General features: G+C 53.4%; 1 protein-coding gene across 2 annotated transcripts in view; it reads left to right on the top strand.

Annotated features, from left to right (window-relative positions):
* The window catches only part of Ap2a1 (adaptor related protein complex 2 subunit alpha 1), a 31,095-nt gene that overhangs the window by 12,881 nt on the left and 1,872 nt on the right, over positions 1–16,342 (top strand). The window contains exons 2-19 of one of the 2 annotated variants that reach the window (XM_021190143.2): positions 349–417; positions 513–655; positions 783–976; positions 8,180–8,309; positions 8,681–8,782; positions 10,409–10,517; positions 11,203–11,353; positions 11,698–11,866; positions 11,969–12,106; positions 12,347–12,529; positions 13,308–13,405; positions 13,588–13,819; positions 13,900–14,067; positions 14,155–14,315; positions 14,531–14,596; positions 14,856–14,912; positions 15,000–15,082; positions 15,218–15,307. In XM_021190143.2, the coding sequence (XP_021045802.1) occupies positions 349–417; positions 513–655; positions 783–976; positions 8,180–8,309; positions 8,681–8,782; positions 10,409–10,517; positions 11,203–11,353; positions 11,698–11,866; positions 11,969–12,106; positions 12,347–12,529; positions 13,308–13,405; positions 13,588–13,819; positions 13,900–14,067; positions 14,155–14,315; positions 14,531–14,596; positions 14,856–14,912; positions 15,000–15,082; positions 15,218–15,307 (2,343 nt within the window). The remainder of the gene's footprint in view (positions 1–348; positions 418–512; positions 656–782; positions 977–8,179; positions 8,310–8,680; positions 8,783–10,408; positions 10,518–11,202; positions 11,354–11,697; positions 11,867–11,968; positions 12,107–12,346; positions 12,530–13,307; positions 13,406–13,587; positions 13,820–13,899; positions 14,068–14,154; positions 14,316–14,530; positions 14,597–14,855; positions 14,913–14,999; positions 15,083–15,217; positions 15,308–16,342) is intronic. The other variant, XM_021190146.2, reaches the window with a different exon arrangement.

Raw genomic sequence — 16,342 nt, 5'->3', positions numbered from 1 at the left:
TAAAAAAAAAAAAAAAAAAAGAATAAAAAGGGCCGGGCGTGGTGGCGCAGGCCTTTAGTCCCAGCATTTGGGAGGCAGAGGTAGGTGGATTTCTTAATTTAAGGCCAGCCTGGTCTACAGAGTGAGTTCCAGGACAGCCAGGGCTATACAGAGAAACCCTGTCTTGAAAAAAATAAAACAGTAAAAAGAGAGGTGGGCCTTTGGGCTCCCATGGCAGGGTGTGGTAGACCCTTCCAAAACAAGCTCCAGCACCCTGCAGCTCATGGGCCACCAGGAGGAGGAAGGGGTGGCAGAAAACTTATATATAACCTTGCCTGTGGCCTTGTGTGCCTTGCCCTCTCTCCACAGGCAAGAGCAAAGAGGCTGAGATCAAGAGGATCAACAAGGAATTGGCCAACATCCGCTCCAAGTTCAAAGGCAAGCTGCTGTCGAGGGCCTGGGGAGGGATCCAGGGCCCAAGGTGTTTACGGAATGCTTCCTCACTTGGCTCCCTTTCCCATCCTCTGCCTCAGGGGACAAGGCCTTGGATGGCTACAGTAAAAAGAAGTATGTGTGTAAGCTGCTCTTCATATTCCTGCTTGGCCATGACATTGACTTTGGACATATGGAGGCTGTGAACTTGCTAAGCTCTAACAAGTACACGGAGAAGCAGATAGTGAGTGCAGGAGACCGGGCAGGGCCAGGGGCAGAGGGAGGGGGCTCAGGTCCACTTAGACGCTGTTGCATGCTGGTCTAGTGCCTTTTAGCCACAAGTGCCCAGCTGTCCCTTCTCTGCCCCACAGGGGTACCTGTTCATCTCAGTCCTGGTGAACTCAAACTCAGAGCTGATCCGGCTCATCAACAACGCTATCAAGAATGACCTGGCCAGTCGCAACCCCACCTTCATGTGCCTGGCCTTGCACTGTATCGCCAACGTGGGCAGCCGTGAGATGGGCGAGGCCTTTGCCGCAGACATTCCCCGAATCCTGGTGGCTGGGTGAGGCACTGGGGACCACAGCAAAAGGGCACAAGCAGGAGATGAGAGCCAGCTTTGTTTATGGCACCTTCTAGGTTCTCCAACTGGGCTTTAGACCCCAGAGTCTCTGTCTCTCTCATGTCACCAGGATGCCTAGAAGGTGTAAGGACCCATCCCACCCAGTGGTCATGTGTCAGAGACACAGCGTTAGTATCTGTGGGTACGATGACTTGTTCCCTCATGTGTGCCTGCAGCACTGATGGCTGACACTGGTGCTACCAACAGAGGTGGACAGTCTCAGTGTTGCAGCCAGGAAGGTGTCCAGTGTCTGCTGGGTGAGGACACGCAGGGTTTCAGACTCGTTGGGTCAGCTGTGCTGCTTGACGACTTCAGGGAGCTTCCTGGCTGGCTCCTGAGCAGGTTACATGCCGAGCTATGGGAATACGGCTCTGATTCTCGAGGAGCAGTGGCAGGAAACCCTACGTTCCCAAGTGCCAGGGTACCTGAAGATGCACAGGTGGGATGCAGCTGTGACCTGCAAAGGACCCTGGGTTCCTCCCACCTGCGCACCTGTAAACCACATATGAAGGTCAGAGGAGCAGAAGTTGAAGGTCCTCTTCTGATAGTCAGTGGTTTCTAGGCTAGAGAAGACACTGTGTGCAAACAACTTCTTCCTTTTGGTTGCTTTTTGTTTGATTGATTGATTTAAATTTTATTTATATGAATTTATTGTAGCCTTCTTCAGACACTCCAGAAGAGGGCATTTGATCCCATTACAGATGGTTGTGAGCCACCATGTGGTTGCCAGGAATTGAACTCAGGACCTCTGGAAGAGCAGTCAGTGCTCCTAACCACTGAGCCATCTCTCCAGCCCTGTTTTTTGTTTTTAATTCAGGGTTTCTCTGTATAGCCCTGGCTGTCCTAGAATTCATTCTATAGACTGTGCTGGCCTCAAACTTAAAGATCTGCCTGCCTCTGAATCCCAAGTGCTGGGGTTAAAGTGTGCACCACTACACCCAGGCTTTTCTAGGTTTTAGACTTATTTATGAGACTGGAGAGATGGGTCAGTGGTTAAGAGCACTGACTGCTCTCCCACAGGACCACATGGCAGCTCAAAACTGTCTGTCATTCCAGTTCCAGGGGATTGGCTGCCTTCACACAGATAGGTATGTGGGCAAAACACTAGGCACATCAAGTGATAAATAAAGTAAATTCACCATCTGACTTTTATTAAGTGTGTGTGTGTCAGAGTAAGTCTTTTGTGAGGCAGTCTCTCTCCCTCCCTCCCCTTTCTAGATAATTTATTTTTTATTTTATAAACATTGATTGGTGTTTTACCTGCATGCTTGTCTGTGTGGGGATGTCAGATCCTCAGGAACCGCGGAGTTACAGACAGGTGTAAACTGCCATGTCCGTACTGGGAATTGAACCTGGGTCCTCTGGAAAAGTAGCCCCCTAGACTTATTTTTATCATTTTAAATCACGTGTCTATGTGCAGGTGCACCTCAGTGCAGGTGGCCACACCATGGAATCCTCTGGAGCTGGAGTCACAGGAAGTAGAAAGCTACCTGGCGTGGGTGCTGGGAACCAAAGCTGGGTCCTCGGGAAAGCAGCAAGTGCTCTGAACTACTGAGCCGTCTCTCCAGCTCTGAAAAAGGCTTTCATTAACAAGTCGGGGGGGACTCCCCAGGAGGTGATGGATAATGTTCTAGAACAGTCAGGAGTCAGTGATCACTTGAGGATATTGGGTGCCTTCTGCAAAAGCAGGTGTCAAGGCTCTGGGTGGAGGTGTGTGGTCCATCAGGGGTTCTCTGTAGATGGGGGATAGGGAGCATGGAAGAGACTTGGGGGAGTCTGCCTCTGCTTCCCATGGAAGTTGGGGTGACTGGCGTCTGTCAGGCAGTTGAACAACAGGAGCGGTGTTGTCTTTTAGAAAAGTCACCATGGCTGTTGTGCCGAGGTGAGATTTCTATTTCTGGCATTGTAGACAGGTGCTGCTGGTGTCCTTGACAGTGTGGCTGATCTGGGTGTAGTGAGGCCTGTAGGAAGGAGGAGGACTGGGACAAGTCTGAGGCCAGCCTGGGCTCCACAGTGAGACCCTGTGTCAAAAAGAAAAGAAAGGCTTTATTTTGAACAAAAGAGCAAGAGTTAGTATTAGTTAATGGAGTCTTAAGCCAGTATTTGAGGCACATGGAGACCCAGGCAGGAGCAGCCGACTCTGACAGAGTTGGGTCTCAGGCAGCCTGGGCTTCTAAGGCCTTTTGTGATGGGGGGGTGGGGAGGGTGCTGAGTGTTGTATTTTTGGGTGGGGGAGGAATGTAACCTCTGGGAACAGAGAAAAGCTTGTTCAAGGAGAGGCTGTGGGAAGCCACACATCAAAGTGTAGGTGGCCTAGAAATAAATGCCCCAGGGAACTGCAAAATTACCTGTCTCCATCCTTGTCACAGAGCAGCCAGAGTTAGCTGCCAGCCTGCCCCGTGTGTTTGTTTGAAACGGGATCATGTAGCCCAGGTTGGCCTTGAGCTGATCCTCCAGCTTCCTCCAGTTTAATGCTGGGATTGCAGGCCACAACGCCACGGCTGCCTCATCCTGGCTGGGTCGCCAAATATCCACCCCCAAGTTCACCTTTGAAGCAATCAATGTAAGCCAGGCAAGGCTAAGCACCTGCTGTTCCAGAGGGTCCTTCCAAGATTGTTATTTTTATTCTATGTGGATGGGTGTTCTCCCTACGTATGTATGTACCCCATGCACATGTATGTAGTTCCTGAGAAGGAGGCTGTGAACGGGGAAAAGAAGCAGCTTGGAGGTGGACCCCAAGGTGGCCCAATGTGCTGGGTAGGGCTAGAGGATGGGCTGGCGTACAGGAGGGCAAGGATTAAAGGGCTGTTCTGGGTGCAGCACCGGGGAAACTTAGGCAGGAGGATTAAGAATTTAAGACCACTTTGTAGCACAGCCAGATCCCGTCTCCTAATTGGTCAGTTAATAGTTTTAAACTCAGAGTTTGAGCTAGGCTCTCACTAGGGAACCCAGGCTGATTGCTTGCCTGCGTTTGGTTTGATTTGCTTACTGAGGTGGTCCAGTGTAGCCTGAGCTGACCTTGAACTCCCTGGTAGCTGAGCACAACCTTGAACTGTTTCCCCTGCTCCTTAGCCTCTGAATTTAGACAGACATAAAGTATGTATTATCTGTCTGTTTTTGAGGTAGGGTTTCACTGTGTAGCCTAAGCTGGTGTAGAACTTTTGGTGATTCCTGCCTTTGCCATACAGTCATGTGCCACCATATCTAGCTCAGATCTGCTAATTATGCCCAGGGCAGTGGTTTTTGATGTACTCTTGTGTGCGACCCCAAGAGAGTGGGCCCTGTGCTGCGGGCAGGTCTGTCACACCTCACCCCTCGGAGCCCACGAGCCTATTGTGAGGCTTTGAAGTGCTGTGGAATGGGCAGTGAGCAGGTCTGTGGGTTTCTCTCAGTAAGGTGTGTTTTGAGTTTGTTCGTCTGTCTGTGGTGGTGTTAGACTTAATGCCGGGAGCTGGGAGCAAGCTCAGTTGGTAAAGCGCTTGTGGTGCAGGCATGAGGCCCTGGTGTCTGGAGTCCACAGCACACAGACAGCTGAGCATCAGTACTGTACTGTAACCCAGCCATGGGCTGCCAGGATGGAAGAGCCTCAGGTTCAGTGAGAGAGTCTATCTACAAAATTGGATAGGCAGCTACAGGGGAGGTCACTAGTGTTGATTTCTGGTCTTCATATGCACATGCACACACATTATGCACACACAAAAACTGTACAGTATACACATATACTGCATACACTATATAAACATACACTGTACAGATATGTGTACTATATATACACACACATACACACATGAGCAGACCCACACACGCATGCACACGCACACAGGAGCTTGACAGAGCATGTGTTCTGTGTCCATTGTCACAGAGCTCTCCCTTCTGACAGACATGGTGCTCTCACTGAGTGAAGTCTGCGGAATTCTCGTGTAATTCTCTGTGGCTCCTCGCTGTAAAACTGCTAGGTCAAGGTTTTGTTGTTTTTCCGAGACAGGGTTTCTCTATGGAGCCCTGGCTGTCTTGGAGCTCACTCTGTAGACCAGGCTGGCCTCAAACTCACAAAGATCCACCTGCCTCTACCTCCCGAGTGCTGGGACTAACGGTGTGTGCCACCATGCCTGGCCTGGGTTGATTCTTTTTGAGACAGAATTTTCTTTGTTTGTCTGGGGGCACATAGTCTCTCGGAACCTAGGCTGACCTTGAGACCACTATGTAGCCCATACTGTCCTTAAATTTCTTCTTTTTTTCTTTTTTTAGGTTTTTGAGACAGGGTTTCTCTGTGTAGCCCTGGCTGTCCTGGAACTCACTCTGTAGACCAGGCTGACCTCGAACTCAGAAATCCGCCTGCCTCTGCCTCCCGAGTGCTGGGACCAAAGGCGTGCGCCACCACGCCCGGCTGTCCTTAAATTTCTAACCCTCTGTCTCAGCCTCTCAAATGTTGTGGTTATTTGACTCAGCTGCCAAATCTGTCTGCAGACCCCCTCATACCTTAAGGGTTTGGGTTGTAGTTAATATTTGAGGGTTTCCACCCACCTTAGATCTTTTAGTTCCCAAATAAAAACACAAAACCTTTATATTTGCAATAAGCCTTAAAGCTCTAGAGCTGGGCAGATATCAGCCCTCTGTGCTATTTGGTCTGCTCCCCTGTCAGTGACCCTGATACAGGACTCACCGTGTTCCTCCTGGGCTGCTCCTACTCCAAGGGGCGTCCCTTGTGGCCCTGCTCTCATGGTCCATCTATCCCATAGCAACTTTATTTTTCTCTCTCCTCTTTCTTCATGGCCTCTGCTTCAGAACCCCAGCCCTGGGAATGGAAACCTTGCCCGTCTCTCTCTTTTGCCCAGCTACAGGCTGTAGGCATCTTTATTGACCAATCAGTGATAACTTGGGGGGCAAGGTTACATAGCATCACCACTTTATGTATGTGAGGATCTCCTCATACGGGGCGACCTGATGTTGGGGTCCTGTATTTAGTATTACAATTCATAGCAACAGACGGAACCTCAACAGATTTTGTTTGTTTGTTTGTTTGTTTGTTTATTGAGACAGGGTTTCTCTATATAGCCCTAGCTATCCTGGAACTCAATCTAGACTAGGCTGGCCTCGAACTCAGAAATCCACCTGCCTCTGCCTCCCAAGTGCTGGGATTAAAGGTGTATGCTACCACTGCCCGGCAGATATGCTTTAATTTGATTTATTTTAAACCCTGTGTGTGTGTGTGTGTGTGTGTGTGTGTGTGAGAGAGAGAGAGAGAGAGAGAGAGAGAGAGAGAGAGAGAGAGAGAGAGAGAGTGTTTGTGCATTTGAATAGAGGTGCCCTTAGAGGTCAGAAGAGGGAATAAGATCCCCACTGTTGGCAGTTAACAAGGTGGCTGTGAACTGCCAACTTGGGTCCTGAGCAGTGTGCTAACCACTGAACCGCCTCCTCTCTTGCCTTGATCCTTTATTTTTATTTTAAGACAGGGTTTTACTGGGCATGGTGGCACGTCCTGTGACCCAGCACTCAGGACAGATTGATGGGAATGGGAGGCTACTCTAAAACACATACTGGGTTCTAGGCTAGCCTAGGCTCCATGGTAAGAGACTCTTCTCAAAATAGATGGGACAAAGGTCTTGCTCAATTGCCAGCCTAACCTTGAACTCACTCTGTTGTCTAGACTGGCCCTGAATTTAAGTGTCATTTTGCCTCAGCCTCCTTAGGGTTTGAATAATAGATGTGTGTCACCAGTCCCAACGTATCACAACTTTAAAAAATATTTATTGCCAGGCGTGGTGGCACATGCCTTTAATCCCAGCACTTGGGAGGCAGAGGCAGGTGGATTTCTGAGTTCGAGGCCAGCTTGGTTTATAGAGTGAGTTCCAGGACAGCCAGGGCTATACAGAGAAACCCTGTCTCGAAAAACCAAAAAAAAAAAAAAAAAAAAAAAAAAAAAAAAAAAAAAAAAATATTTATTTTTATGTGAGTGTGTGCTTAGGTGTACCAGATACGTACAGGACACCACAGAGACCATTGCACGTCCTCTGGCTTTACCCTCTCCCTTCCTGCTCCCCCGAAGTCAGCTGGGTCTGGATTCACAGTTGTGTCCATCTTCCCTGCTGGGGTGCCTCCTCATGCCTTGTCTTTTGCACCCAGCCTGTCTGGCTTCACTGTTACTGAGTTGCTATGGGAAGAAGGTGGGGCTGAGCTCCACGGGTGGCGTGCCCACCTAGCATACCCAAAGCCCTAGCTTCTTTCCACAGTGCCGTCTAAACCGTGTGCGGCGGAGTCCATGTCTCACTGTGAGTGTAGAGAGGGGATCAGGAGGTGAAGGTACTTCTTGGCTAAAGAGTGAGTTCCCAGCCAGGCATGGAGACGCGGACCTTTAATCCCAGCTCTTGGGTGGCAGGTGGATGGATCTCTGTGAGTTCAAGACCAGCCTGGTCTACACAGTGAGTTCCAGGTTAGTCAGGGCTATATAGAGAAACCCTGTGTCCAGAAACAAAAAGAAGGAGGTGGGGGATCCAGACTAGCCTGGGTTAAAAGACCCAATCAGCCAACTGATAAATTCTCCAGTCCAGTATTAAAGAGACAGCCAGAGAGCGCAGACATAGCTGGAGGGTGGCAGGGTAATTGCCTAGTATGCATGACACCTGGCTTCCAGCCTCAGCTTCCTAGAAATGGTGCACACCAGGAATCTCAGCCAAAGGACCAGAAGTTGAAGGCAGCCTTGGCTCTTGAGGCCCAGGTTGCAGTGCAAGAGACTAACGTCCAACGTCGTCAGCCTAGAATACTGCATGGGAAGAACGGGACCTCTAAGACTTCACGGAGAACTGTTTTCTGGCTCTCCTCTGATTTGTTCTCTCTCTGATGCATCGGTTGCAGGCGAGGTCTGGGTGCACAGATGCGACCCACAGTGTGTCTGCTGGTCTCTTTATTATCTACAGCAATGCAGGGTACACGAAGGTGCTCACGATGCAGGGCTGAGCCAGCATGCACATTTTCCCTGGCCCTGCCAGTTGTTTTGTGGATGAGGAGACAATCCCTGGAGCAGCCAGGGCGGTGTCCAAGTGCATTGGGGTTGCTCTGGCTGCCTATGTAATATCCTGGTCACGTGGCAACAGATAGGAAGGTATACTTGAACCATGTAGCCCTGACTGCCCCACGGTGTCCCCACAGAGACAGCATGGACAGTGTGAAGCAGAGTGCAGCTCTATGCCTACTGCGACTCTACAAGGCCTCGCCTGACTTGGTGCCCATGGGCGAGTGGACGGCACGTGTAGTGCACTTGCTCAATGATCAGCACATGGTGAGGTGCCCAGCTGCCCCACCCTCAAGTGCCTGAAGCCCATGTCTTGACTTCTGCCCTGACATTCCAACCCAGATCTCCTGTCCCCAGTGTGTGCACCCTGCCCAATTCCAAGAAACCTTCCTCCTCCCTTGATAACTCCTTGGCTGCCTGAGACTCATCTCTGATGCAGTGCCTTAAAAGGATTTGCCTAGTTCTGAGCCTAGAGAGCCCATAGCAAGGCCAGTTGACTGACTGCCTTGCAAAGACTGACCCCACCCTAGACTCCCAGTAGCCCACCCTGCTCCTGACTCCTGAGCTGACTTACCCTGATGCCAGGGCTTTCCCAGTGACACCCAGCATGAAGTCCCTCACGCCTGAGCTCCTTGCAGGGAGTGGTCACAGCTGCTGTCAGCCTCATCACCTGTCTCTGCAAGAAGAATCCAGATGACTTCAAGACCTGTATCTCCCTGGCTGTGTCTCGCTTAAGCAGGGTGAGTGTGCTGTCCCACTGGCCGTGGGAGGGTCTGGCTCTCCTCCCTTCCCTAAAAGACAGTCAAGTCAGCCTGTGCTTAAAAGCCAAGACTCTGCATTGGCTTCCTCAGGGCTTCACTTCTTTGTGCTTCTTTTCCTGTGTGGTTCAGGGGCTGGTGTCCGCAGCACAGCTGCTGTGGTAAGGTGCTGACAGCTCCCCTGCCTGCTCTTCTTCCTCCTCTTTGTCTATACATCCCTCCTTTGCCTCCCACCCCCTCCACCCTTGTCCTCAAAGCCCCCGAGCCTTCTGTGTGCCTGGCTCTCTATGTCTGAGTCAGACCTTAGGGCGGCCTTGTCCTGCTGCGAGGGCGTGTGACAGGGACGGAGACTCATCACAGGCTGCTAACAAGGGCTGTGCGCCATGGACCGGGCTCAGCATCGTGGGCATCTCGCGGAGGTCCTAGTCCAGTATGGGAGACAGGAGAGCTTCTGGGATGGCAATCCAAATGGAGACTCGGAAAAATAAATGAAAGAAAGAAAGGAAGGAAGGAAGGAAGGAAGGAAGGAAGGAAGGAAGGAAGGAAGGAAGAAGAAGAAAGAAGAAGGAAGGAAGGAAGGAAGGAAGGAAGGAAGGAAGAAGAAGAAAGAAAAAGGAAGGAAGGAAGGAAGGCAGACAGACAGACAGACAGACAGACAGACAGAAAGAAAAAAAGAAAGAAAGAAGAAAGAAAGAAAGAAAATACTGTCCGGGAGGCCATAAGTGTCTCAGGTCCTGGGGAGAAGGAACACCTATGCCTACCATTCATTCTGTCCCCAGCCCCTTGTTACACACATCTGAATGCATTAGGTGCCAGGCCCAACAGGGTACAGAGATGAGGTCACGTGGTCATGCCGCTGGCACAGAGCACTATGAGAAGGCTTCCTGCAGAAGGTTGTTGGTTTCTTTTTGTTTTTTGTTTTTTGGTTGTTTTTTTTTTGTTTGTTTGTTTGTTTGTCCGAAACAGGGTTTCTCTGTGTAGCCCTGGCTGTCCTGGAACTTGCTCTGTAGATCAGGCTGGCCTCAAACTTACAGAGATCTGCCTGCTTCTGCCTCTGGCATGCGGGACTAAAGGTTTCTGCCACCACTGCCCAGCTTGCAGAAGGATTTTCAAAGTGGAGTCGGAGGGTACCCTGAGGAGTGATTGTCATACGATCTGACCAGGGACGGAGGAAGGATGAGACCCAGCTCCTGACCCTTCCGTAGTTATCCCGTGCTGAGAATGCAGGAGCCATGGTGGTTAGGGCTGTACGCGGCAGAGCCCAGCAGTCAGAGAGGCTGTAGCCTGCCCTAGGGACTGTCACAGCCTGCCCTAGGGACTGTCACACAGGGAACTGCAGAGACTTTTGCTCCACCGTTCCCAACATTGCTTGGGAAATGGAGTGAGGTGGTGGCGCAGTGCACACACTCAGGAGGCTGAAGCAGGAGGCTCTTGACTGAGGCTGTCAGGCTTAGTTCTGGTCCCACCCGCAGGCCTCCCTGTATTCAGGCCTTGGCTTCCCCTTTCTTTTCAAACCTGACTCCCACGATGTCCTGGTGTGACCATGTGACCTTCAGGGGACAGGCCCCTCTGCTGCTTCCACCCATCCATCACTCTTTCCTCCTGCAGATCGTCTCCTCAGCCTCCACTGACCTCCAGGACTACACTTATTACTTCGTTCCTGCACCCTGGCTCTCTGTGAAGTTACTGCGGCTGCTCCAGTGTTACCCACCCCCAGGTAAGTCCCGTGGGCTGCCAGCATCCGTGTTCCCACTTGTCCTGAGCGAGACTGTGCCTCCAGGCTCGTGGGAGGCTCTGGGTAGGAGTGGGGGGCACAGCCTGGTGCCCTGCCCCGTGCAGCCCCTGGGATGGCACAGTTCCTCCTGTCTTAGGCCCATAGCCTCCATCCTGTGGAATGAGCAGGTTAGCATGCGGCTTTCCAGAAGAGGGCCGTTGTCTCACTCTGCCCGGCAGCTGTCCTGTGCAGTTGGGGTCTGCCTAGTATCCCTCCACCACAGCAGTGAGGCACTCTGGGGACGCTCATCAGCTTTATCTCTGTTAAACTCATAATCCCTGGCACCCAAACAGTGTGCAGTGGCCTTCGTGGCTGGTGCTCAGAGTCAGTCGCTTGAGCTCCATGGGTAGCTCCTTGGGGAAAGCATGAGCGCCGTGTGGCTCTGGGACAGGCTTCTGGGTTTTCCATACTTCTGTGAGAAGCCTAAGGAACATCAGTGCAGCAGAAGGGGAAACTGGGGCTCACAGGAGTGGGGCAGAGTCAGTATGGGGTGAGTGGGAGCCCAGCCCGGGACTGCCAGGCTTGAAGGCCGCTGGGCCCCTCCATGGATGGTGAGAGCTGGAGCAGGCTGCGGTCTTTGGAGCCCACTGAGCAGAGGGCTCAGCCTCTTCCCCTCCCTCTCCCCCAGAGGACGCGGCTGTGAAAGGGCGGTTAGTGGAGTGTCTGGAGACTGTGCTCAACAAGGCCCAGGAGCCTCCCAAGTCCAAGAAGGTGCAGCACTCCAATGCCAAGAACGCCATCCTCTTTGAGACCATTAGCCTCATCATCCACTATGACAGGTGCTGTGGGCCTGAGGGGCCATTGGCCTGAGGAAGGGAGGCTGGCATCTGACCCCTGGGGCTGAGGGACAGCAAGGCCTGGGAAGAGGACAGGTGTGAAATGTCCCCTGCGGTGGCTGCAGAATGGCTGCGGCTGCGTATCTTGTTGGTTCAATCCTGTGTACTGAGGCTTGAAGTCAGAGCTGGTTTCTGCTGGCCGTATCCCCACTCTAGTGCTTCTCTCTATCTGGGCTCCTGAGGGTTCCTGGGAGGGACACAGTAGGATGCTGGTGTGGGCAGGAGTGAGGAACTGTATCCTTAGACTCACATCTCATCTCCATCTACACCTCACTTGTGCCTGCCAGTGAGCCCAACCTCCTGGTCCGCGCCTGCAACCAGCTGGGCCAGTTCCTGCAGCACCGGGAGACGAACCTGCGCTACCTGGCTCTGGAGAGCATGTGCACGCTAGCCAGCTCTGAGTTCTCTCACGAGGCTGTCAAGACCCACATTGATACAGTTATTAATGCCCTCAAGGTACAGCCCTCTGCCCCACTCAGAGAGGCCTGGTGCTTGGTGGCCCTGCAGTGGGCCCAGTCCAGCTTAGATCCCAGCTTACTCCTGCTCGCCTTTCCTCAGACGGAGCGGGATGTCAGCGTGAGGCAGCGGGCGGCTGATCTCCTGTATGCCATGTGTGACCGGAGCAATGCCAAGCAGATTGTGTCAGAGATGCTGCGGTACCTGGAGACTGCTGACTATGCCATCCGAGAGGAGATTGTGAGTCTAGAGGACAGGGCTGGGCACCTGAGTGTGAGGGAGGAGGGCTGGAGGCTGGACCTCTAGGTCTAAGGGAAGAAGACTAAGAGTTAGGAATCCTGAGGCTAAGGGAGGAGTCTGGGGAGGGAGAGCCCCTGGGTGTTACGATGGGGCCAGCCATGATCATAGATCCAGGACTGGCAGTAGTCACCCTCCCATGGGCATGATCGTCCTCTCACACATCACCACCTCCCATCGCAGGTGCTGAAGGTGGCCATCCTGGCTGAGAAGTATGCAGTGGACTACAGCTGGTATGTGGACACCATCCTCAACCTCATCCGCATCGCAGGCGACTATGTGAGCGAGGAGGTGTGGTACCGCGTGCTGCAGATCGTCACCAACCGTGATGATGTCCAGGGTTATGCTGCCAAGACAGTGTTTGAGGTTAGTGCCTTCGCTTCAACCTGTAGTGGGGCTCGGCTGCCAGTCAGGAGCAGCTGGGCAGTCGTCTGCCCCACCAGCAGGGGCCAGCTTCCTGCTCAGCTAGCCTTAGCTGAGTCACCCAAGGATGCGGGAGCTGCAGCTGTGGGACCTTCCCCGGTGTGATGTGGACACAGCATCTGTGCAGGAGAGCTGGCCCTTTCATTCCTCCCTGTGCAGTGCTCCACAGGCTCGGGTTGCAGTCAGTCATGACAGGGTGTAGACGGCTGTAGGGATGTGTGGGTAAAGTGCCTGCTGGGTAGGGCAAGAGTCTGGGTTTCAGTCCCTTTACTCATGCAGAAGCCAAAATGGGAATTCTGGTTCAGTGAGATACCCTGTCTCAAAAAATAAGGTAGGGAGTGATTGAGGGAGATGCCTGACGTCTTCTGGTCTTCGTATCCTTGCACATGGGCATGGAGTCCTCTGTGCACACATGCACACATGAAACGAGAAGTGGAAGCTACTCATGAAGTAATCAAAGATAATGCACCCCCTAGTGCCCTCCCTTTTCCAGGTAGGTCCCACCTCCCACAGTCTTTAGGACCTTCCTAAACAGTGCCAACAGCTGGGGAGCAAGCCCTAGAAGTATGGTATGTGTGGGAGATCTGTCACAGTGTAACACTGAGTCAGGCTAGTCACCTCACAACTCCCCCAGTCCTCTGCCTCCCCGTGTACACTTGCAGAGGTCACAGCGACTCTCCTGTCCTTGTTCTCACCCTGCCTTCTCTTGCTCCGTCCACAGGCCCTCCAGGCCCCAGCCTGTCATGAGAACATGGTGAAGGTCGGTGGCTACATCCTTGGGGAGTTTGGGAACTTGATTGCTGGGGACCCGCGCTCCAGGTGAGGGAGCCTCATTCTGGGGCCCTCTTAGGGATCTGGGGAAACTGTGCGGCTGCAAGCTGGGGAAAGGTGGGGTTCCTAGGAACCCTCAGCACACGACCCAGTTACCCCTTCATGAGGACACAGCCTCGTCTAGGGAGTGTGGGTGACGGGCACGTCTGCTGACGCCACCTCCTTCACAGCCCACCGGTGCAGTTCTCGCTGCTGCACTCCAAGTTCCACCTGTGCAGCGTTGCCACTCGTGCTCTGCTGCTGTCCACCTACATCAAGTTCATCAACCTCTTCCCTGAGACCAAGGCCACCATCCAAGGTGTTCTGCGTGCCGGCTCCCAGCTGCGCAATGCTGACGTGGAGCTGCAGCAGCGGGCCGTGGAGTACCTCACCCTCAGCTCCGTAGCCAGCACCGATGTTCTGGTCAGAGCCTATGCCCCAGGCCTTGGGACCACCCACCCTCTTGGGCCAGAAGTGCCCCTGACCTCCTTTCCTGCCCACAGGCTACGGTGCTAGAAGAAATGCCCCCATTTCCCGAGCGGGAGTCGTCCATCTTGGCCAAGCTGAAGCGCAAGAAGGGCCCCGGGGCAGCCAGTGCCCTGGATGACAGCCGCAGGGACACCAGCAGCAATGACATCAATGGGGGTGTGGAGCCCACCCCCAGCACTGTGGTGAGCCCAGTTATGGACCATGTGCCCAGGCTGGGTCCACTCTGCCTTGCCCTGCCTCATCTGTATCCTGTCTTGCCTTGATTGCAGTCGACCCCCTCACCCTCCGCGGACCTCTTAGGGCTGCGGGCAGCCCCTCCCCCTGCTGCACCCCCAGCTCCCGTAGGTGGGAACCTCCTGGTGGATGTCTTCTCTGACGGCCCCACTGCACAGCCCAGCCTGGGGCCCACTCCCGAGGAGGCCTTCCTCAGGTACCTCCTGTCCTTGTCCTACTCAGTCCCACCCCTTTGGTCTGGACTCTGCGGCCCCAGCTACCCTTGCTGTCCTTTCCCATAGCTGTGTCTCAGTCCACTCTCCCTTCTCTCCTTCCTCTTGCCTCTCTTTCCCTGGCCCTCTTGCTGCCTCTCTGGGATTGGCTGCCTGCCACACCTGTCTTCTCTGTCTGCTCTGGGATTGGATGGCCCAGCGAGCTGGAGCCCCCTGCCCCTGAGAGCCCCATGGCTTTGTTGGCTGACCCAACTCCAGCTGCTGAGTAAGGGGTGGCCTCTGGCTTTGGGTTGATGGATGTCCCCGGGGTGGGCTTTAGGGGTTCCTGGTGACTAGCAAATGCAGGGTTAAAAAGCAGTGAAAGCTGGGGTTCTTGGGAGATCCCTCTGCCGGGGTCCCCCTCCCATAACTGAGGGTCTCAGGGGAAGTTTGGCCTGTAGGTTCTGGGTAGTCTCCTTCCAAGAGAGCGTTTCCTGTGCCTCTCTCCTCCACCCCCAGGCATCACCCTTCTTCCTCTCCCCCAGCCCAGGTCCTGAGGACATAGGCCCTCCCATTCCAGAAGCAGACGAGCTGTTGAATAAGTGAGTTCTGGGAGAGATGGGCAGGGGAGCGGGGACAGGTGGGGAACACAGGAGTCCTCCCATTCTGACTCCCACCACCCTGCCTAGGTTCGTGTGTAAGAACAGTGGGGTCTTGTTTGAGAACCAGCTGCTGCAGATTGGAGTCAAGTCTGAGTTCCGGCAGAACCTGGGTGTGTCCTGGTGGCCCAGAGGTGGAATGGGGGTGCTGGGGAAGGGTGGGGTTGTTGGCCATACCCCCTGGCTGGGCTGGTGGCAGGGTATGGGCTCAGAGGAGCTTGGATGGAGCCCTCACCCACCCGCTGCAGGCCGCATGTATCTCTTCTATGGCAACAAGACTTCTGTGCAGTTCCAGAACTTCTTGCCCACCGTGGTCCACCCTGGGGACCTCCAGACTCATATCCTGTGTTCTTGTGCCCCATCCCATCCCTGTAGGCCCCTGGGAAACAGACTCACCAGGTCCATACTTGCTCAGCCCCTCCCTCTGAGTTAGGCACATGTCACTTGTACAACTATGCATAGCGGGTAGACCTCTTTATTCTGGCACAGGTGGCAGTAAGCCAGTATGCAGGACGTATGTATGACTTCCAGCGCACCAGGTACCCTGCCCGGCACCTTACTTGTGCCAGTCGGTTCCTTTTGGGGCTCCTACACTCGGGTTAGCCAGAGATGCCTAGTGCTGGCCTGCACTCCGTCAGCTGAGTGACTCTCCCAACCTCTCTCTCTGCTTATGAAGACCTTGTGTTGTTTTGAAACTTTAATATTGCCCGGGCTGACCTCCACTCACTCCAGACTGGGCCGGCTTTGAGTTGAGGCGAGTCTTGTGTCCCTGCCTCCCAAGCGCTGAGTGTAGGTGTGCAGCAGTGAGCCTGGCTGGCTTCCTCAGCCTTTGTGGAGGAGCAGTTGGGATGGCCTGGACTGTGTATGGCAGAGCCAGGCCCCCTTTCCCTTATATTGGCTTCATTCCGAATGTGTGAGACTAACTAGCCCTGCCCCCTTTGCTTCGTTCACCAACCTTTCCAGAGCCCAGGGTAGACAGCTCTGTCAGAAGTCGGGCAGAGTAGGTGAGTGCAGATACCAGCCCCATACCCTAGAAGTCAGGCTGCATACAGATGGTGACAGTAATTGCTTCCATCTGGGTGCATGACCGCTACTAACACAGACATGTAGTGGTGCGGATGCTTTCATCCATGCCTCAGGACACTTCCATGTACCTAGTTTGCACTGCAGGCTAAAAATCCCAGCTTGGGGCTGGTGAGATGGCTCAGCAGGTAAGAGCACCCGACTGCTCTTCCGAAGGTCCTGAGTTCAAATTCCAGCAACCACATGGTGGCTCACAACCACCGTAACAAGATCTGACTCCCTCTTCTGAAGTGTCTGAAGACAGCTACAGTGTACTTACATATAATAAATAAATAAATCTTAAAAAAAAA

This window comes from Mus pahari, chromosome 1 (genome assembly GCF_900095145.1).
Source record: "Mus pahari chromosome 1, PAHARI_EIJ_v1.1, whole genome shotgun sequence".
Classification (NCBI taxonomy): domain Eukaryota; kingdom Metazoa; phylum Chordata; class Mammalia; order Rodentia; family Muridae; genus Mus; species Mus pahari.
Note: the sequence above shows the minus strand (reverse complement) of the source record. Positions and strands in the feature narration are given on the sequence as shown.